The sequence below is a fragment of the Selaginella moellendorffii genome, unplaced genomic scaffold (genome assembly GCF_000143415.4).
Source record: "Selaginella moellendorffii unplaced genomic scaffold, v1.0 SELMOscaffold_30, whole genome shotgun sequence".
NCBI lineage: Eukaryota > Viridiplantae > Streptophyta > Lycopodiopsida > Selaginellales > Selaginellaceae > Selaginella > Selaginella moellendorffii.
In genome coordinates this window covers 698,982-717,934 of record NW_003314291.1, presented here as the reverse complement: position 1 = coordinate 717,934, position 18,953 = coordinate 698,982, and the positions used below count along the sequence as shown (strand labels likewise).

General features: G+C 45.3%; 4 protein-coding genes and 1 long non-coding RNA gene across 8 annotated transcripts; 1 reads left to right on the top strand and 4 right to left on the bottom strand.

Annotated features, from left to right (window-relative positions):
- Positions 1 to 89: 89 nt before the first annotated feature.
- LOC112348561 lies at positions 90 to 4,719 on the bottom strand. 4 transcript variants are annotated; one of them, XM_024681335.1, is made up of 20 exons: positions 4,288 to 4,719; positions 4,084 to 4,217; positions 3,884 to 4,027; positions 3,721 to 3,835; positions 3,380 to 3,671; positions 3,152 to 3,329; positions 3,008 to 3,100; positions 2,702 to 2,957; positions 2,546 to 2,652; positions 2,398 to 2,496; positions 2,291 to 2,338; positions 2,122 to 2,232; positions 1,980 to 2,070; positions 1,818 to 1,929; positions 1,645 to 1,751; positions 1,423 to 1,581; positions 1,249 to 1,350; positions 1,155 to 1,182; positions 243 to 1,101; positions 90 to 179 (listed from the first exon to the last, which is right to left on the bottom strand). In XM_024681335.1, the coding sequence occupies exons 1-15, from the start codon at positions 4,643 to 4,645 to the stop codon at positions 1,709 to 1,711; spliced, it is 2,181 nt and encodes a 726-aa protein (XP_024537103.1). In that variant the 5' UTR covers positions 4,646 to 4,719; the 3' UTR covers positions 90 to 179; positions 243 to 1,101; positions 1,155 to 1,182; positions 1,249 to 1,350; positions 1,423 to 1,581; positions 1,645 to 1,708. The 4 variants fall into 4 exon arrangements, with proteins under 4 accessions (XP_024537103.1, XP_024537102.1, XP_024537101.1 ...); XM_024681334.1 differs by having other exon boundaries at positions 243 to 1,182; positions 1,645 to 1,659; positions 1,703 to 1,751; XM_024681336.1 differs by having other exon boundaries at positions 91 to 179; positions 243 to 1,182; positions 1,645 to 1,659; positions 1,703 to 1,765.
- Positions 4,720 to 7,265: 2,546 nt separating this feature from the next.
- LOC9648835 (glutamine-dependent NAD(+) synthetase) lies at positions 7,266 to 10,327 on the bottom strand. The gene is made up of 13 exons (XM_002976221.2): positions 10,100 to 10,327; positions 9,738 to 10,043; positions 9,455 to 9,678; positions 9,296 to 9,399; positions 9,107 to 9,244; positions 8,880 to 9,048; positions 8,686 to 8,821; positions 8,497 to 8,635; positions 8,272 to 8,448; positions 8,054 to 8,221; positions 7,892 to 7,987; positions 7,713 to 7,841; positions 7,266 to 7,630 (listed from the first exon to the last, which is right to left on the bottom strand). Exons 1-13 carry the CDS (start codon positions 10,291 to 10,293, stop codon positions 7,415 to 7,417), a joined length of 2,196 nt encoding a protein of 731 aa, XP_002976267.1. The 5' UTR covers positions 10,294 to 10,327; the 3' UTR covers positions 7,266 to 7,414.
- Positions 10,328 to 11,112: 785 nt separating this feature from the next.
- On the bottom strand, positions 11,113 to 11,718 carry LOC112348540. The gene is made up of 2 exons (XR_002993096.1): positions 11,653 to 11,718; positions 11,113 to 11,562 (listed from the first exon to the last, which is right to left on the bottom strand). It is a non-coding gene; the product is annotated as an uncharacterized LOC112348540 (long non-coding RNA).
- Positions 11,558 to 12,935, top strand: LOC9646570 (NAC domain-containing protein 72). Its single transcript, XM_002976358.2, has 2 exons — positions 11,558 to 12,136; positions 12,200 to 12,935. The coding sequence occupies exons 1-2, from the start codon at positions 11,666 to 11,668 to the stop codon at positions 12,785 to 12,787; spliced, it is 1,059 nt and encodes a 352-aa protein (XP_002976404.2). The 5' UTR covers positions 11,558 to 11,665; the 3' UTR covers positions 12,788 to 12,935.
- On the bottom strand, positions 12,822 to 14,811 carry LOC9646569. The gene is made up of 7 exons (XM_024681287.1): positions 14,391 to 14,811; positions 14,130 to 14,299; positions 13,796 to 14,063; positions 13,581 to 13,735; positions 13,362 to 13,528; positions 13,212 to 13,296; positions 12,822 to 13,118 (listed from the first exon to the last, which is right to left on the bottom strand). The coding sequence occupies exons 2-7, from the start codon at positions 14,130 to 14,132 to the stop codon at positions 13,002 to 13,004; spliced, it is 795 nt and encodes a 264-aa protein (XP_024537055.1). The 5' UTR covers positions 14,133 to 14,299; positions 14,391 to 14,811; the 3' UTR covers positions 12,822 to 13,001.
- Between the last annotated feature and the right edge of the window lie 4,142 nt (positions 14,812 to 18,953).

Below are 18,953 nucleotides of genomic sequence, written 5' to 3'. Positions count from 1 at the left end.
GCTGTTTCTGATAAGCATTTTCGTTCTCGAGCAAGATGCTTTAGCTAGGTCCGTGCTCGTACTGCATAAGTGCAACCAAAAACAAGGAACGAAAGGAAAATCAACCTTGGACACGTGATTTTAGATTGGCCAACGAAAATGTTGACCAAATTGCTTACAAGATGATTCTTCCTAGCTGGCTGAAATGAACAGTTCAGTTAGTTAGGGAATCCCAGAAAGAAAAAAAAAATGAAACTCTGTACCTTCGTGTTAGAGAAAGCTTCGGATGAAGCCGCTCCTTGCCTCCGGCTTGTCTCTCATATCCAGCCGCAGAGGCATGCTCATCTCGACGTGGAAGAAGAGCCCCCTGGGATTGTTCTCGTAGAAAACTTTGGCGTTTACGTTGAGAGTACCACCCAGCTCTTTGACATCCTTTGGGAAGTGAAGGATCACGAACTTCGCCAGCTCTGCTCTCATCCGGGACACGACTCTCTGATACTGCTCGTCATCGCCGACCGAGGCCTGTGATTTGGAGGAGCTGAGTATCATGTCTCCCTTGATCTTGTGAGAGGTCGCGTCGAAGGCATGGAGCTGGATGATTCTCGGCTTCGGGAAGCTTCTCGCCACAGCAGCCGTGAACGAGTTGAAATATGACATGGCTTCTTTGCCAAGGTCGACGTTTCTCCTGTGCGTGGTGTTCCAGGCCGCTGCTATGAAGAGGCTGCTTTCCATGAGCAGCTTGAATGCCACCTTGTGGATGTGAAGATCCGAAGGAGTGTGCATGGCTTGTAGAACGATATTCCCCTGCGGCGTGGCATTTGGCTGGCGTTTCTTCGGAAGAAGCTTCACGACGTAGAAGCCGTTCCCTTGTCCCCTGTGCTTTGGAGACTCTGAGACAACTGCGAACTCCATTTCTCCGTCAACGATTGTTTTCAGAGAGAAGCCCAGGTTGTTCCATATCTTACTTGCTTCGGCCGCGACACTCCGGCTTACCAGGAGCTGCTGAAACAGGTTCTTTGCTGTCTCGAGGTTTGAAAGTGATGGCTTTTCGTAGTAGCCCGCGGTACCTCCGACATAAAAGTTGGAGATTTCGTGTTCCATATGGGATCAAGCAAGAAAGACCTGTGAACAAGAAGTGAGGCCAGAAACAAGGAATCTATTGGCTAGTCCGCAACTCGTTTCGCGACGTCAATGTCTACCATTCTGCAGCAGAGAGAAAAGAGGAAACTTATGTCACAGCGGATGATCTATGCAGGATATTGAATATACCAGACAGGTCGAACAGTATCCCCGAGTGGAGAAATGCGATGCACGCAGTTGAGCATATCCATTGATGCTAGTTGCCTCCAGCATGTTGGTAGAATCCTCTGACTGAAAGAGCACAAACGAAATGAAATTAGGGGAAAACGCAGAGAAGCGAACTTATAACGAGATTCTGCTGACCTCTATCCGGGATTCCAATAATTCAAAAGATTCTCCAGCCCACGTAGCTTATGTGCCAAAGGACACCCACTCAAACGTTTGTGCAGGTCCCCGCCAGCACTAAAGTGATGAAAGTAATAACACGGATAAGGCCCAAGGAAGCACGAACTAGTTGGTCACCTGTAGGAGCATTTCGTCACACAGCATTCAGTTCATAGCAAATCGGAAACAAAGACAGCTTACCTCTCTCGGGAGTATCTGTTTACGTAGTTAGAGAAGTTCTCGAATCTCGATTGAGTACCTTGAGCTATTCGAACCTTCCTTCCATTATTCTTCTTCCAGTTGTACATCTGTTCGAGTGAATCTAGTGCCTCGGGATCTGTAATAACTATCTATTTAAAGAATCGATTTCGAACCTTCTCGTGCCTGTAATGGCACGTCCATCTACTGGCTTCGAACTTGTATCCTTAACCCACCCGCTGATAATCCTGTTCACTTCTTCCGGAACTTCATCATGCGGACAGTGGCCTACGGACGAATCACTTAGCAATTTGCAACGTAAAGAGACAGAACCGTACCAGCATTCACGATGCTCACTGTGATGTCTTTGCAGCATGCTTGTAGAGCCCGAGCTTTTCTAAAGGCGTTTTGCAGCGGATCAAAGATTCCCTAGAGACAATAAGCATATCAGAGAGAGAACATGATCAAAGCTTTATCCACCTGTACAATCAGCGTTTTTCCTTCGTACTGATTAAGCAAAAAGTTAAGAGGCAGAGGCAACCGCAAGTAGAACATGCTTTCGAGTACAGATGTTGCCCCTGGATCAAATGACTGCGTTTTGTCAAAGAAACTGAGAGAAAAAAGAAAAACAAGTATAAATAGAGGATACTGCTCTTAGAGCTTCGCCAAGAATGCACTCGTCAACTCTCTCGCTGTGCTGTGAAATGAGATACAGGAAACTTAAACGAGTGCAAACATTGAAACAGACATTCTTACGGAAGGATAACAAAGCTTGAAAGCCGAAGCACATTGCTGCTGCAGAAAAAAAAGTAGAACTTGTAAGCTTGCCCGAGGAATACCTTTTCTCTTTACAGCCTGTAGATAAATATGTGAATCCAAGTTTGAGCCATGACGATATACTTACTTTAGCGACAAATTCATAATTGGGATCCACAATGCCAGCAGTATTTAGCAGCACAAGCGACTTTACTAAAGAAGACCAAAAGCCAGCTACCATAGTTGCGATATATCCTGCACATTCATAGTTAATCAGGAAGTTCAGCATTTAAAAAAATACTACCTCCCAAAGAATTTCCCACAAGTACAACAGGTTCGCCAACAACCTCGACGATAAAATCTCTCAGGAGCTCAGCCCACAATAGCTCTGTATAAATAATGCCTGGTTTTTCTGATCTTCCAAAACCCAGCATTGTAATGGCCCAGACTCGGTTTTTATTCCCTGCGAGCTCTCTGATGTTGTCCCGATAATGCTGCCAAAAAGCTCCAAAGCCGTGAACTAAGACCACCGCGGGGCCTTCGTCACCACATGTAGTATACTGCAAAATTTAAAAGCGTTATGTTTGCCCATAACAATTACCGAGGATACCTGTATAAGGAAACCTCGCCATTTCCAAGTCTTCACTTGCCAGCCATTTCGAGCCTCCTGCAATTGTGTTTTCCTTTGAAGTAAGCTGTACCACTGGAAAGTTGCAGTCCATGAGACAAATTACTAGATATCAGCAAAATGTACCTCGATGAGTTTTACTTCGTTTATCGCAGTTGTGACTGTTTGAGATGAAACCCATTTGCTCGTGCTATACAGCAGAGCTTCGTGATGCATTCTTCTCAATGATATTGTCCCCAGGGCTAACACTTTGCCAAAGGTCGACCGGAATGATACGTCTTTTTTTCTCTGCAAGTGCTGCGTCCTGCGCAAAACAATGAGAATTCCAATACATCAAGTTGGAGAGTTACCAACATCCTCCAATTGTGTGTTGAAGGCTGAGGAAATTGCAGGAAGGCTCTTAGAGCGTGTAGAGCGTCGGTAGCACCGCATCCTACGAAAACGTCGTGTTCGACACCTGATAGGTTGTTTGCCGTAACCTTCGAAAACCACGCATTAAGTTTCCTGAGCCACAATGGCCGCCTCCTCGTTGTCCTCGGACTTCTTTGGAGACACATAAGAGTCTCCCTTGCGTCCTTTTCCTTCAGAATTGTTTGCTGAGACTGATTAACGAGAAGAATAAAGTCTTCAACTGCCGGAATGCTCCCTGCACGGTTCACAATATAAGTACAGCTTATAAGAATAAAATCCCGTACCTTTGTTCAGATCTCCTGGAAGTGGTGGCAATAGTGAAGGCGCCCCTACAGGAGAAACCAGAGAATATTGCACGGCTTTGTACTTCCTATAGTCGTCGGAAATGAATTCCAAGTCCTAGAAACCAAGAGATTGCATGAGATCAGCAATGCACTTCCAATTCACCTGGTTTTCATGAAGTGATGCTGTCCACTGTCTTAAAGCAGGCTCGTTCTGGCATTTTGCTTTCAAAACGCTCCATGTATCACACACAATCTTTCTCGGCCCTTCCTCGATCTCATCTTCCGTGAAAACATCGCGAGGGTTGACCTGTGCATTGGCAAGAGTCAGCGTCACCCATAAGAAAACTAAAAGGAGTTCGATACCTGATGGACTAGTTTGTACATGACATCTTGCGCACTTCCAACTCTAATAGCGAGATCGGATCCGGCAGCTTGGAGAGCTAGCTTCAAGTCGGCCACCGCCTCCACGAGCGCCTCCACAAAGTCTTGAGACCATCCTGGAAATCAAGCCAAGCAAAACTATCAATCAGAAGAAAAAAAAAGAGGAAGAAATCTCTCCAAGCAAACCTCGAAACAGCATGGGGTCGAAGACAAAGAGCGGGATCACAGCGTCATATCCCGAGGACGCGGCGGCAACCAGCCCCGGATGATCATCCATGCGAAGGTCTTTCTTAAACCACACAATGCAGACCTTCCTCGAGCGATCTCCATCCCCACGACAGCTTCCGTTCCTCGCAGCGGCAGCCGGAGCTCCAGCATTGGCGATCGCGCGCCTCGAAAGAAAGAAATCAGAGCTGCATGACAGGGAGACCTTCGGCTTCTTGGAGATTTTCGGCAGCGCAGCGGCAGGAACCAGCGCATCCTTGCTCGCCTTCCATCGCAGCTCCAAGAATCGCGACCCAGAAGCGGTGCTAGGGGCCTGCATTGGCGCCTAGGCCGCTCGATCGCCCCAAAAATCCCTAAAAAGAGGCCCCCTCTCTTTCCTTCATGCAACAGTCCCTCTGGGAGAAGTATGAAAAAGTAAAAGCATATATGATCCAGTCACGCTATACTTCATGCTCAGAAGCTTTGTCACGTGTCATCTCGCGAAGAAACGCGTAGCCAAGCAAAAAAATAGCTTAAGTAGAACCATAAAAGATTAGAACCATGAGAGAGAGAGAATTAGATATTAGAACCATGAGAGAAAAGCAATTAGACTAGAACCATGAGAGCCCAATGAACCCAATGAAGAACTTAGTTCTCTACCTGTGACTTTTGTGCTATCACTTTTCAGCCAAAGGATGGCCATTCCAGTTGCCAGTTTGAGCTTTAGTTGGCTCGATGATCTCATCGATTTCCTTGAATGGCCAGGGCCACCTAGTGCTGTAGAGGAATTGCCTCTGATCGAGTCGGTTGTCATCTGGCGAGTAATTCTGCAAGAAGCCAAAGAAAAAAAAACAAAAAAAAATAAAAAATGATATGATATGTAGGAGTTATTGGTCATTTCATGGCGATTGATCGAGTAGAACTGGATCAACTTTTATGGCTACCTGGCCCGGGTCAAGCTTTGCCACCGGTGGCATACGTCCTGCGGAATATCACATCGAAGCACACCTTAAAACGTCCAATTGGTGGCCTAAGCACACTGGATACGGGGCCACAATGAAAGATCTTGCGTACGTTGATGTTTCGAAAACAACGAAGGCAACATATAGTAATGCGTCTCCGAAAAAAGGAACCGGAAAGGAGTGTTTCAACTACCTGTGAATAGTTTTCTCTAATTGGCTCTCCAAGCTCTGCCGTCGTACAACCTCCGCAAGAATGGGATAGTGGAGATTATTTGCACACCAGCGGAGAAATGATCGCAAATCCTGCTTGCTTAGGCCACCAACTGGATTTAAATCTGCCGAGCTACAGTCATACTAAAAGGACTATGAACGAACTTAATTAGAACAAGAAAGAATCCACTCTTCCCTTTCACCCAAGGGAATAGTGATGCAAGCATATAGGCAATCACCATCCTGCTCCTAGCTTGTAGATTTTGTAGATCGAGATTGTTGCCAAGGGGCTGAACATATAAAATGAGGCCTACCTTGTAACGAGGAACTTTTCCAGTCAAGCTTGTAAACAGCGACACCAACGCTGATACTATTTTATCGATTTTTGCGAGGCGAGTTGACCTGCACGATTGAGCGTCGGCGCTGAGCTGAAAATTAAAAATCTTACATTCACTCCGAAAAACTTTCTAGCCTACCTGTTCTCGGATCCCATGTAAAGAGAACACAACTGGAAATGAACTAGCGGGGAAGGAGCACTAGACTCGACGTCACTTTTAAGATCCACGGGAAGGCTGGAAGAGGTAACAGCGTTTCTGGGATTCATGTATATCAAAAAGAGAGAACTATTCTTTCACTCGCACTCATACTTTGATCGTGTTTTTTTAATTCTAGATCGCTCACAGCTCAGTGGTGATCATCTCGTAATTCTGGAGGTAAGCTACTTTTGAATTCGTGAACTTTGGATTGAATATTTGAATTCTTTTTCTCTGTAGGTCATGGTGGTGGGTCGCATGAAATTGCACCAGGCGCTCGAAAGGATTTGTCAAGGACGTGTTCAAGCTTGCAAGTGTATGAAGAAGTGTGGCATCTGGGAGTCAATGACCTAGAGAAATTCATAGATGCAACAAGTACACGCCCACTTCTGTAACTTCCACAAGTTAACACAACTGTAGAGCTTTCAAGAGTTGGATTTTGGGCTATTAATGTGATCTCGTTCAAGTAAATCATTCCTTAAGCTGAGAGAGAACGAGAGACACTTAACTGGATATTGTTTGTGATCTGTGTAAAGCTTAGAGGTTCGTGCATCCCGCAAGCTCAGTTTCAATTGGCCTACACTTTTACCAGTGTCCATGGCCTCGGCAAGCTTGCTGTGAAGTGTCAGGTGCCTCCAGAGGATGCTGACAGTGTTGAGAACGGCCTAGGAAACGGCCTCTGAGTTGCGTGAGGCTGAGCTCTTTGAGAACGCTCGTCCAGTTGCAGGAAAGTTTATTTGAAACTGTGAATCCAGCTTCAATCAATCACCTGTTGGATGTTTGATAATCCCCCTTCTGCAAGTCCGAGTGCAACGCATGCATAATTGTGCCATAAACCGCGAACTTAGTTCTTACGAAGTTAGCTTTCCAGTTTTAACCTGCAAACAGTATCACCCTTGCTAGTAACAGAATTTGAAACTTACTTCCTTCCTGGAACTCGAAATCCACGAACCGAGTGCAAAGCATGCGTTAGCTTTCCAGTTTTACCCTGCAAACAGTATCACCCTTGCTAGTAGCAGAATTTTGAACTTACTTCCTTCCTGGAACTCGAAATCCACGAAACTTGTCCCAGCTTGACAGCTTAGAGAAACTGGAAGAAATGCGTCTATTTCTGTACTTGTTGATTCTAACTCGAACGAGAGTGTGAGCAATGCTTCCACACCACCATTGTCGACAATGTGTTCTAGATGAAAACAAAGAGGAAGGAAAAGCTCTTACCTGATCCAAACTTAGAGCAAGAATGAGATGCTGGAGCTGATCAAAAGGTGGAAGAGCTGCCATGCTTAGAACCACGCATTAAAAGAATGGAGAGCATTAGCCCCTAACCAATGTAATCTCTAACTACGAATCTAGACCGTGAGATGCTACAATCCGACGGTAGTGTATGGTTGTGATTTCGTGCTATCACATTCCAACCAAAGGATTGCCAGAGGCAGCCGCGGGAACTCCCATCCCACTTGCCAGTTTGCTCGCTTCTTCAGCTTTAGTTGGCTCCTCAGTCACTACTGGCCTCTTCGCAGCGCGCTCCACGATCTCATCGATTTTCTTGAATTGCCAGGGCCACCTAGTGTTGTAGAGGAATTGCCTCTGATCGAATCGGTTGTCATCTGGCGAGTAATTCTGCAAGAAGTCAAACAGAAAAAGAAGTCAAAGAAAAAACAGAAAAAATGGAATCGGCTGGACTGTTTTTCTTACACCATACCTCAGCATGATACGCAGGAGTTATGGTGGTCATTTTGTGGCGATTGATCGAGTAGAACCGGAAGAAGTCTTTGACTTTTATGGCTACCTGGCCCGGATCAAGCTTGCCATGCCATCGGTGGCATAAGTTCTGCAGAGAATCACATCAGTGTCGTGGAGGAAAGATGCCACGAAACACACCTTAAACATAGACACGGGGCCACAATGAAAGATCTTGCGGAGACGGCCATACATTGAAAGCTCCTCATATGTCATCCCCATGTCCTCTTCGTCAGTCTGCGAAAACGACAATGTAGTAATTCGTCTCCAGGAAAAAAGAACTGAAAGGAGTGTTTAAACTACCTGTGAATAGTTTTCTCTGATTGGCTCAAGCTCTGCCGTCGGTGGAGCTGATACAACCTCCGCAAGAATGGGATAGTGGAGATTATTTGCACACCAGCGAAGAAATGATCGCAAATCCTGCTTGCTTATGCCACCAATTGGATTTAAATCTGCCGAGCTACAGTCATACTGAACAGCATATATTAGGACTATGAACAGACTTAAACACATGCACTTACTTTTGTAAGATATCCTCGTAGACCTTCGTCTACGTTCGCGCTTCCTAGAACAAGAAAGAATCCCCTCTTCCCTTTCACCCAAGGGAGTAGTGATGCAAGCATATAGGCAATCACCATCCTGATTCTAGCTTGTAAATTCTGTAGAGCGAGATTCTCAGCAGTAGAACCTCCATCCACCTGAAAAAGCCCTGCTGTCAAGAGCTGAACATATAAAATGAGGCTTACCTTGTAACGAGGAACTTTTCCAGTCAAGCTTGTAAACAGCGACACCAACGCTGATACTATTTTATCGATTTTGAGATCCATATGAGAAGCTCCAATTTGCGAGGCGAGTTGAGCTGCACGATTGAGAGTTTGCGCTGAGCTGAAAACAAGAAAAAACTTAGTCAATCAACAAAGCCGATACTTTTCTACCTGTTCTCAGATCCCATATAAACCGTGAAGACAATCCGGTTTGCAAACTCCTCGGCGCTTTTTGGCACCTTCCCGTTCTCGTAGTTTCCTATCCTGATGGCATCGTTTAAAACTTGCTCATCACCTTCTTCAATAGCTACACACCAAAAAGATCAAAATAAAACTTTCCATGAAACTTCAAGCGAAGAGCATACCTCTTATTACAAGTTGGCACATCGATCCCACAATAGCAGCCACAGCGGAGCTATCTGCTCCTCCAGATAGCGGGAGGAGATATCCTGTCGCACCACAACGTCGCAAATAATCCCACAACCAGCAAGCAGGACCAAGAGCTATCTCCTCCTCCGGTAAGTAGTATCTAGGCTGCGTACACGTAACAAACAATTAGATCAACGACTTTATCATAAAGTAAGGATCCCACCAGTATCGGTAGCGTAGGAAATAAAAGAAGGCTATCGTCCGGCCTAGAAAGCCGAAAATCAACAGAAACGTAGGGCATAAACTTATGCTGGCTGGCCTGTTCTCTTAAACTGCTAATAGATCCTCTGAAAGTCGAAACCTGCAAATTCGTGTCAACAGAACCAAAACAAATATTTTTTTCCGATCTTACCGCGTCCAAATCAACACAAGCAGTCAAGACTTCCACATCGGCTAATGAAAACTGAGAGCCCTGGACCACCATATCGCCATTCACGAAAACGGTCGCACATCCGTCTAGCATTTCATGACGTAAAAAACCTTATTAAGTCACTGGAGAAGCAAAGCTTACCATAATAGAGACGGGCACCATCACAGCCTTGCTGGTTAGCGTATAGATAAACTCCACCAGCCTTATGCGTAGCTCCTTGCATCAACTCAATCCTTGTGTTGAGTTTTCTAAGCTGATGATGGCTTCCACTCCCATTTACAATGATCTCCACTCCATTTAGTGCCAGGCCAATGTGTGGCGACGATGGAGTGAAGAGTTCTTCGCAAGTCTCTACAGCAACGGCTCTGAAAGAAAGAGAGGAACAAAAAAACCAAGATTGAAAACGAGCAAGACAATCACTTACGTATCCAAGAACGAAACGTAGGCATCACCAAACGTGACCGTCTTCTGCGAAGTTTTGGACCAGATGATCTCCGGGAGCTTGTACTCGATCACCGAGTTGTGATGCTGCCAAGCCGCGAACCATCTCAGCTCGCGGTAATTCCCATCGTTGGCCAGGAACTTCTTGGGACGAATGAGAAGGATCTTTCCATCGAGGCAAAAAACCCGGCAATTGTAGCGAACGCCATCGGACACAACAGGCATCCCGATATCACACACGATCCCATAGGTTAAATCCGAGGACAAAATTTCCGCGAGACACTCCCATCTAGAAAGAAGAATGCACATCAATCACTCCCATAAACCTAGAAATTCTAAGATTACGCGTGAGCGCTGGTGTCGTTCTCCAGGAAGTGATCGTCGCAGCCATAGCCAGTGATTTCCAGCTCGGGGCCGACGCGGAGCATCGATCCAGCAGCTCGCGCCTGGCGGATGGACTCGTTGATCCGGCCGAGGTTGCCCTCGAAATCCATAGCCCATTGATTCAAGCTACACGTAGAGACCTTCACTAACCTCATTCTCTTGCTCGCTCTGGAACCCTAAAACCTCACATTGCCGCCACGTGTACACATCGTATGCTCCTGATCGTGGCCGTCCATTTCCAACCGAAAAGATAAGGCCACATGAAAGCTGCATTATTTTAGGACATCTAAAGATGTCAATTAAACACCTAAATTGCTAGAAGCATCAACTTTTGGTTCCATAGCATGGAAAGCTCCCCTGAACTTTCCCCATTGTCACGCATGCACGCCGCCACCTCGCCGTAAAAACAAGAATGCACGTGATCCTGTTGACAATCACTTTAGGGTTTTGTCCTTCTAGGGCAAAATTGAAAATGACGGGAGTTCGATCCCCTTAAAAAAAGAAGAGGAACTTTCCCGCGAAATTTTGGGTGTTCCTTCTCGCGATGCTTCTCTCACGTCTAAAGAAAGTATTCCTCAATGGGCAACGCACTCCAGCAACAAAAGAAATTGGAAACGGTCACGTTGAAGATGGTTGACCCTGACAACCCGGTTTGGTCAACAAATTCCAAGATCACCACGCTTGAGTTCCGAGAAGGCCACCAAGCAGCTGCGCAACAGCCGCCAGTCAAACGCATTCAAACCCGCCCGGTCATTGCGGTCAACGATCCCCTGTATGGCCGGCCAGCGGTTTATGGTCAATGGTCAGGCCGTTTGAACCCTTGCCGATCGCAGCATTCACCGGATTCGGCCACCACGATCGCTCGGTCAATGGTCAATGGTCAAACTAAAGAGAACTTAAATGTTTTTAAAAACTTTGATCTTTTGATATTGACCCTGTCAAAATAAATCAATACATGCAACATCTCCATAAAGTCCAGGGAAGCACTCTAGGAAGCTTCCTTTTGTACTCGTCACCAGGGATATCCCTGTTAGGCGCTACGTAGCTTTTCGGTAAACTTACCCCGCAGATAGCCCAGTTTTGCTCGCTCTCGAGGATAATTTACCACGTCTCACATGCTGTACAAGTCAAAAAATATCTAGTTAAAACCGGTGGGCCTTCCAGTAAGTCGTCGTTCTAGAAAGTCTGTCCAAGGCACTTAAGCTTTTAAGGCCCTACTATAAGCTGCAATTGAAACAAGCACCCTGTGAAGAGAAGGGGAAGAACATGAGAGGAGAGCTCTTCACTCACTTGGCGCACAATTAAGATAGAATCGTCCAGCGAGACTTCGTGGTGGAAGCGTGGAAGCGCAGCTCAGAGTAGCAGCACCCCCTTCGTTTTTTCGCGATTTCTCGCGACTTAATCGAGCAGAACGAGCTGCGCACCTGGAAAGGGCGACCAGGATCTTAGCATAGAGAGTGTATAGACTCGGGATTCACAGAAGAAAAGATTTTAGCCAAGCAACAGTAAAGTACCTCATAGTCGGAGATGGCTCCAGCGAAGTTCTCCACCTCCTCGTCACAGCTGCATTTGCCTGCTGGCTTCAGGTTCCATCCGACAGACGAGGAGCTCGTCGTCCACTACTTGTGCAAGAAGGCCGAGTCCAAACCATTCCCTGTTCCTGTGATAGCCGAAGTAGACCTCTACAAGTTCAGCCCCTGGGATCTCCCGAGCAAGGCCTACTTCGGCGAGCGAGAGTGGTACTTCTTCACTCCCAGAGACCGAAAGTATCCAAACGGTGCTCGCCCCAACCGAGCAGCCGGGTCCGGCTACTGGAAGGCCACCGGCACTGACAAACCGATTCACACCCGAGGCAACCGCAAAGTTGGCGTCAAGAAGGCCCTCGTCTTCTACGATGGAAAAGCTCCAAAGGGCGTCAAGACCAACTGGATAATGCACGAGTACCGGCTGGTCGAGTCGAGCAGCCACAAGCCGGCCAAGGATCACAAATCTCTCCGAGTAAGTTCCACCTGCTTGCTCTTATCCGAATTGGGGGCTCACTGTGTCTCGTCTTTTTTTCAGCTGGATGACTGGGTGCTGTGTCGGATATACGAAAAAACCAGCGGGGCCTTCAAAGTCATGGTGTCGTCGCGTCACACTGAGCCCGAGCCGGAAGCCGAGATGGAGCCCGAGCAGGAGGCCGAGGCCGAGGAGTCCGAGTCCGGGTTGGACGAAATGCTGGCAGCCTTGCCGGACATAGATAACTCCAAGCTAGCGCTTCCCCAGTTCTGTGCTCATGAGAACCTGATGACTGCCAGCTGCTTGCCCGACGATATGCCTGAAGATCTATCCAACCGAAGTGGAGTGCCCCAGCAAAGTCAGTACCACGACGACTATCCAAAGAGTTCCAGTTCGGAGCCGTGTTTCGGCAACAACTCGGAGCTGAGTACGTACTGGTCCCTCTATCCGCAAGGCAATCTCTTTGGAGGCTGGGAGCAGTCTCCAACACTGAAAAGAGCACCAAGTACGATCAGCGACATCTTGGAACACATGCAAGCTAGAAAGAGGATAAAGGTAAACCTTGAGGACGACGACGTCCAGAGCACCTGCAGATCACCTCTTCCTTCCTGCAGGCGGCAACAACAGCAACAGCTTTACCCGTTGCTCTAAGTCAAGTAAGAATAATAAGGATAGAATTTTTTTTAGCATGCTGGAGAACGTTTTTTAATGGCTCTCGTTGAGAGAGCACGCAAACGAATGCTCGTAATGTACAACATGCTTTCCTGTAACATCAAAATATTAGGCAGATATGCTAAAACATATGCTAGATATAAAACTTGTCTCGCAAACCCATGCATGCTGACGCCCGAAACCACTGTTGACTTCAGTTATACCATAGCCTGAGCTTGGGCTGCTTTCGAAACTCCGCATCCCAAACCTGGCATTTCCCATGTGGTTTCTCCACGTGATTTTCAGGTAACATTCCTTTGTTAGGAACCATCTGTGAAAAAGAAAAAAAAAAACAACCAGGATCAGTGAAGTATGATGAGAGAATGTGCCAAGAGGAAATTGACGTCAAACTAGTTACACTTACATATTTTCCTCTTGGAAGCTCAGCTTTGACATATTCATCGCCGACGAATACTTGGTTGTACAGGACATCGTGAGAATACAATGTGCTGCAAACATCACAAACAAACAATTCCGTTATCTCGTACTTGGTGCCGAGAGAAGGACGGCTCACTCAGGCTGCGAAATGACAATCTCGGAACCATCCTCCTCATCTGCCTGAATATGTCCCCACTTTGATGCGCGAAACTGGTATGCTGGCCAGTACTTCAGATCGAGCGTTTCTTTAGTCACTGCCTGGTCTGCAACAGGATCACCCATGAAACGCTTCTCTGTGTTTTCCTGTCACCTTGTAAGTTAGTATCTTACGTGCAAATCAATGTGACTGACTGACCTTTGTCAAGTCGTGCTTCACAGGGTCGCATAACTCCTTCACCGAAAATTTAATGGTATGCTTGAGCGGTTCAAACGGATCGTAGTCCGGTCTTGGATAGTCCCGCATCACCATCTGCTTGTTCGCAATCGCCATATATTGATAGTGGAACCACCCTGGACAAACAGAAGATGAGGTGACATGTAACAACAAAACAAATCTCCTGAAGAACGTACTTAGCTTGTCCTTGATATAGTCAGGGGATATTTCTTCGAGAGAGTCCTCGATCTGCCGCTGAATATACTCGTACACTTGTACTCGCCATTGCTCGTAGAGCAACGAATGCTTCTCATGGTGTTTTCGATCCGCGAGATTCACCAAGTCACTCATCAATCGCATTATGTGGCCTTGCCGATTCTCCAAGCCGCTGATATAAGACCGGTACATCTTGTTGTACTTGGCCTCGGCTCTCCTCCGCCTGCGTTCCGCGGCCTCTTTCAGCATCTACATAGCAACAAAGCCAAAGCATTAGAAAACTCATACAAAGAAGAACTCGTTCTGAAAGTATACCATTCGCGAGCTGATAGTGAAAGAAAAACGTTGGTGGTGGAGAGAGAAACCTCCTGTTCTTGCGGAGTGAAGTTCATGAAGTTGTCGCCGCGGCCTTTCCTAGGAGACAATCCTGCGTGCTCACAAAACCATCCTCGTCTCACTCTATAGCCGCGAGGTCTCCTCTTCCACTGCAAGAAAGAAAGAAAACTAACAGAGTTTAGATTTGCAAGAAAAAAAACTAAACAAGTCTAGTTCTTTCTAAGAGCAAAGAAACCATACCTTTTTCTTCTTGAGACGAGGAACTTTGTCTGGATCGGGCGGCGGCAATGGCGAGTAGACCTCATCCCGCGTCGCCGGACACTTTCTAATCCACCGGGGAGGCTTGAAGAACCCAAGAAAGGCCTCTGGATTCGTCATAGTGATCTCACCATGGGGATTTGGCTCCTCGCCGGCCCTCTTTGCCAATGCAGGCTTGAAGAAGCCCAGGAACGCCGCGGGCTTGCAAGGAGAGATCTCACCTTGGGGATTCTCGACCTCGTGGGGCAGCTTCTTCTTCTTCCTCCTCATCTTGATCGGGCTGTCAGGCTCATCCGGCGCTGGATTGCTCCTGGGCTTGGCGGCGGGATTCTTGCCTCGGACCGGCAATGCGGGGGCCATGAGAGCTCGATCGATGGAAGCGGCCGCTCGCTGGAACCCTAAAAAGCCGAAAAGCAAGGAAAAGAGAGCCTTTTTGAGCTGGCGCAATATAAACGCGCCAAGTGGATTGCTTGTAACTGTGGCTGGTAAAGAGGTTAGAATGGATCAAACGATTGGACAGTGCTTTAAAACCGCATTTGATCATGTTCTTCGTGAACTTCACTCAGATCGATCAAGAGAACGTCAATGTTTTGACCATACATATAGATTGACAATTTTAGTTTAAACTACAAAACATTTCACCACCAAGACATTGTCACGGTCAAGATCAAAACAAATTTTACTAAGAACTTTGTTTCTTTTTATATCTGTATAGCTGATCTTTGTGAAAGAATTCTCATACATGACTTTGCTCGACGTCAGAATCGATTCTCATGGCTGTGATTCTGACGCGAGCAATGTCATGTATCAAGAATCGCATTGCTCGACGTCAGAATCGATTCTGGCTGCTGCGACATGGAGTTTGCCTAGTTCCACAATGATCCATCAATGGTGAGCTTAGAATCCCACGCTTTTGCTTCCAGCCTTAGAGCAAAAAATCCATCCATTATACCTCTTGTTTTGCTCACCTACGAGATGGATTGTTTGAACGAATTGCCGAAGTACCACGCTGGTAACGTTTGAGTAACTCCACTCAAGAGCTTGAAGAACTTTTGACCCAGTATGGCGTTAGATTCCATTTATAATCAAGTGGCAAAGTCAGTGCACAGTTCTCATATAAAAAACACTGGAGATCTTGAAATTTTCTATCATACCTGTGATCGCTAGTATTCACCAAGAGAGAATCGTAACTTGTAACACAATACATATAGCGTATCTTACAACATCACTGTGGTAGAGAAAACTTTCTACTATTTTTCTAATGGAAGTTACTTCGCTCTATGCCAATCAAGAATGCTGCTTCTGTGAGCACAGCCAAGACTCCCGCGGCCAGCATCATTGCCAGTAATCGCGTACTCACTTACAAAGGCCTGGAAAAACAAGGAAAAAAAAGGAAGAAGTGGATTAGAACTATACCTTTGGTCCATCGTTTCTACGAACTGGTTATTGAAGAGATTACTGCCACAGTCCTCGTTTGTTCTCAAAGTATATATTTGCTAGAGCTGGAGACAATGAGAGCAAAAGTTTCTAAAGCTTAAAGCATATCTCACGACGAAGTACCTGGACAAAGATGGAGATTCAAAGTTGCGCAAAGTTATCTAGTTCGCTGGAAGTTTGTCGAGAGTTCTTTCTCTGCGCACCATTGTTGAAACCATATTGGCAAAGCGTCCAAGTCTTCTGCAAGTCTACTGGAAGAAAAACAAACGCCACGCTAAAATCTAGACTTACTTGGAGGAACTCAAAGTAGCCGAGGCCAGTCCCGCTAAGTTCAGACACGATCTCTTGAGAATTTAGCTGCAAACTTGGGAAGCGTGAACCGGAGCTCGAGTTCATGAGAGTTTTCGTGTCTCTCGACTTGTGCCGCAGCTTCATATGTGACTCCTGGGCATTTTCTAGAGGAGTGGCAAATAAGGCGGTCCTCGCTTGAGAGAGAATAAAAATATTCATCTCGAAACCATCTACGCCGTTGATAACCAACGGCTCTGGGCTATAAAGCGTATGAAAATTTCTCTTCTTCTAGCTCCTGTGTTTCTTTCGCGATGGCACCGCCAAAGGTTGAGGATCCGGAGTGGACGCCGAAATCTAGGTCTACATCCTCTCGTGCCGAGCCTTCCTCGCGCACTCGAGGCCTTGTCGATGAGGATTTCATACAATTACTTGGGAACTACGCTTCTAGGATCTGTCCACCAGCTCATGATCAGGAAGATCCGGCCCGGAGTGTCGAGGGAGCCCGCCGGAGGAGTGAGCGCGTCGCCTCTGGTTCCCGGAGGAACCTGCAAGAGCACAGCGTGGGGGCAGAGATTCACGGCGCCTCGAGCTCGGAGCATCGCGGCCCCCCAGATGATCGCGGCGAGGCAAGTCAGGAAACTTTATAAAGTTGGCATGGAAACACCTCTTAATCTTACTCGAAAACTCTGAAACTTCAGAGCATCCAAGCTCACCTAGAATGTCATACGGTGAAATCTCCAACACTTCTAACAATTGAAAAACTCACCAGCAATATCATCTGGAATTTGCTCGTGGATCTCTAAGCCCTTTGAGATGATAATCCTTTCCTAAGAAGGCTCTTGTGTCGCTCATCCGAAACATGCTTCAACTTCCACAAACCTTGAGCAACTTTCTTAAATTGAACTTTCAACCAGCCACCATTTATATCCATCTCGGAGGGAGCTCCCATGTATTGAAGCTTAGAGTCGATGATGTTGTCATTTGCGTGGCAAAAGTTGATCTGCATCCACAATTTTTTGTAACATAATCGTTGCTGCTAGCTTCTTTAAGTAGTAATGGCTGAATGTCACCTCGTTGTGCTGGTATTTAGAGAAAACCTGCTTGTCCCACTTGATCTCGTGCTGAGTAGACCTCCAGTGGTCCATGTTCTAGGATGCCAACTAGAAACTTCCCCATGCTAAGCACAGCTGCTTCATTGCCTCGACTAGCCACATGTCCCAGCCAGCCCTTGAGATGATGAAAACAACATCTGCGATCTAGATCGCGAGCTCTCAAACTTCTAAAAACTGCCTGGAACAGTTGCTACCCACCCTGTTGCTGCCAATGCACAGCCTTTATATACTCCATGTTTAAAAGACAAGCATTTGTTCCTATGGTTGCTACTAGAAAGAACAGGCCACTTCAAGATATACTTGGTTGCAGCCTTGACATCTTGGTAGAGGTTCCTATTGTTGAAAATTAGATCAATGTAATCCTTGTTGAAGGCCAATGCAAAGAGATAAAGCTCATCCTCAATCATATCTTTGTGAGGCTTGAATCCATATAGGGCGTGAAACCTCCACAATGGGCTCTTCCTTGCATATAAAAAGTTTATATATGCAATCTTATATAATCATAGCAATTATGTACTTGTCACTCTAGGATTGTCAAATGCATGCAAAAATGAGCTTGTACTTTAGCAAGTAGTAGTTTTTTTTAAAACTTTCTCCCTAAAAACAAACTTAGGAGAAAATTATGATGAGTTGCAAAAAAGTTTTATCAAGGAAAATCTGAAACAATCAAGGAATATATAACTCGATTTAACAAGCATTATAAACATTATAAAGACTTAGTGTCAGACAAAAATCACCTACACCTATACATATAAGGCTTCAAGAAATTTTATTATGAACATATGATAAAGAGAGTTTAAGTGGCTCTTTTATATCTGACTATTTTACCTCAACTTATCTAGCTATAGGTTGCATATTCTTAGCAAGCCTATTATTTTTTCTTGATGATTCAATTTAATTATATGGCCTAAAATAACGAGTAGAAGTTTTAGTTTGATCATACTCTTTTAGCCTTTCATAATCTCTAGGCATATTATCTCTAGACTAATTATAATCTTTAAGTTTATTTTCCTCATGGCTAGGTGGATAATCTTGAAAATTACCTCTAGGCAGATAATCCCGACAGTCATCTTGCCTTTTAGTGTATAGGTATTTGGCACTTTAATTATCATTGTAATTATTCCTTCTACAATAATTTCTATCGTCAAGTGGATAATTTTGCCTACATGTTGTTTTATCAACATGGGCTACTTGTTAGCGTCTTGGTTGCTTAAATAAAGTTTTATACTCCTTAGCTGAATGCCTTTTTTTCTCATAGAATTAACACTTGATCAATTGGAATTTGCATTCTTCATTGTTAGTTTCCTTATCTATAGGAGTTGTACTTTTGTTTGACTTTACCATATTTACCATGTTATTTATTTTATGAGATTTTGTAAGCAATCATAGCTTTTTTCAAGTCATTAAAATCTATTGGCTTTCACCACTTGTAATTGTATTTAGGAAAATATAGCAAATTACGAGTTTGTGTAAATTACTAAAAGCTAAATGATGCAACAATGAATATATTCCCTATTCCTTTCATAAATGAAATTTTACATTTATTAATAGGCCATGAGATGTATTCATTTTGAAATAGATTCTTTGGTTATAACCAAGTAAAAGTAGCACATAAAGATCAATATAAAATGACTTTTATAAGCCCATAGGGAGCTTATGCCTATTGCAAAATGTTTTTTGGCTTATACAATGCTCTTTTTACATT

Bases quoted from the DNA above. Each gene is read 5' to 3' on its own strand.
- LOC112348561 (XM_024681333.1), bottom strand. From the start codon at position 4,645: ATGCAGGCCCCTAGCACCGCTTCTGGGTCGCGATTCTTGGAGCTGCGA. The intron at 3,101-3,151 runs GTACATTTTGCT...GCAACTTTCCAG, and splicing joins ACGAAGTAAAACTCATCGAG to TGGTACAGCTTACTTCAAAG. The intron at 2,497-2,545 runs GTAAGTATATCG...ATTTATCTACAG, and splicing joins ATTATGAATTTGTCGCTAAA to GCTGTAAAGAGAAAAGGTAT.
- LOC9646570 (XM_002976358.2), top strand. From the start codon at position 11,666: ATGGCTCCAGCGAAGTTCTCCACCTCCTCGTCACAGCTGCATTTGCCT. The intron at 12,137-12,199 runs GTAAGTTCCACC...TCTTTTTTTCAG, and splicing joins AGGATCACAAATCTCTCCGA to CTGGATGACTGGGTGCTGTG.
- LOC9648835 (XM_002976221.2), bottom strand. From the start codon at position 10,293: ATGAGGTTAGTGAAGGTCTCTACGTGTAGCTTGAATCAATGGGCTATG. The intron at 9,049-9,106 runs GTGGGATCCTTA...ACGTGTACGCAG, and splicing joins TTCCTACGCTACCGATACTG to CCTAGATACTACTTACCGGA. The intron at 8,222-8,271 runs GTAAGTGCATGT...TATGCTGTTCAG, and splicing joins TACGAGGATATCTTACAAAA to TATGACTGTAGCTCGGCAGA.
- LOC9646569 (XM_024681287.1), bottom strand. The intron at 13,529-13,580 runs GTCAGTCAGTCA...ACAAGGTGACAG, and splicing joins TGAAGCACGACTTGACAAAG to GAAAACACAGAGAAGCGTTT. The intron at 13,297-13,361 runs GTGAGCCGTCCT...TGATGTTTGCAG, and splicing joins ATTGTCATTTCGCAGCCTGA to CACATTGTATTCTCACGATG.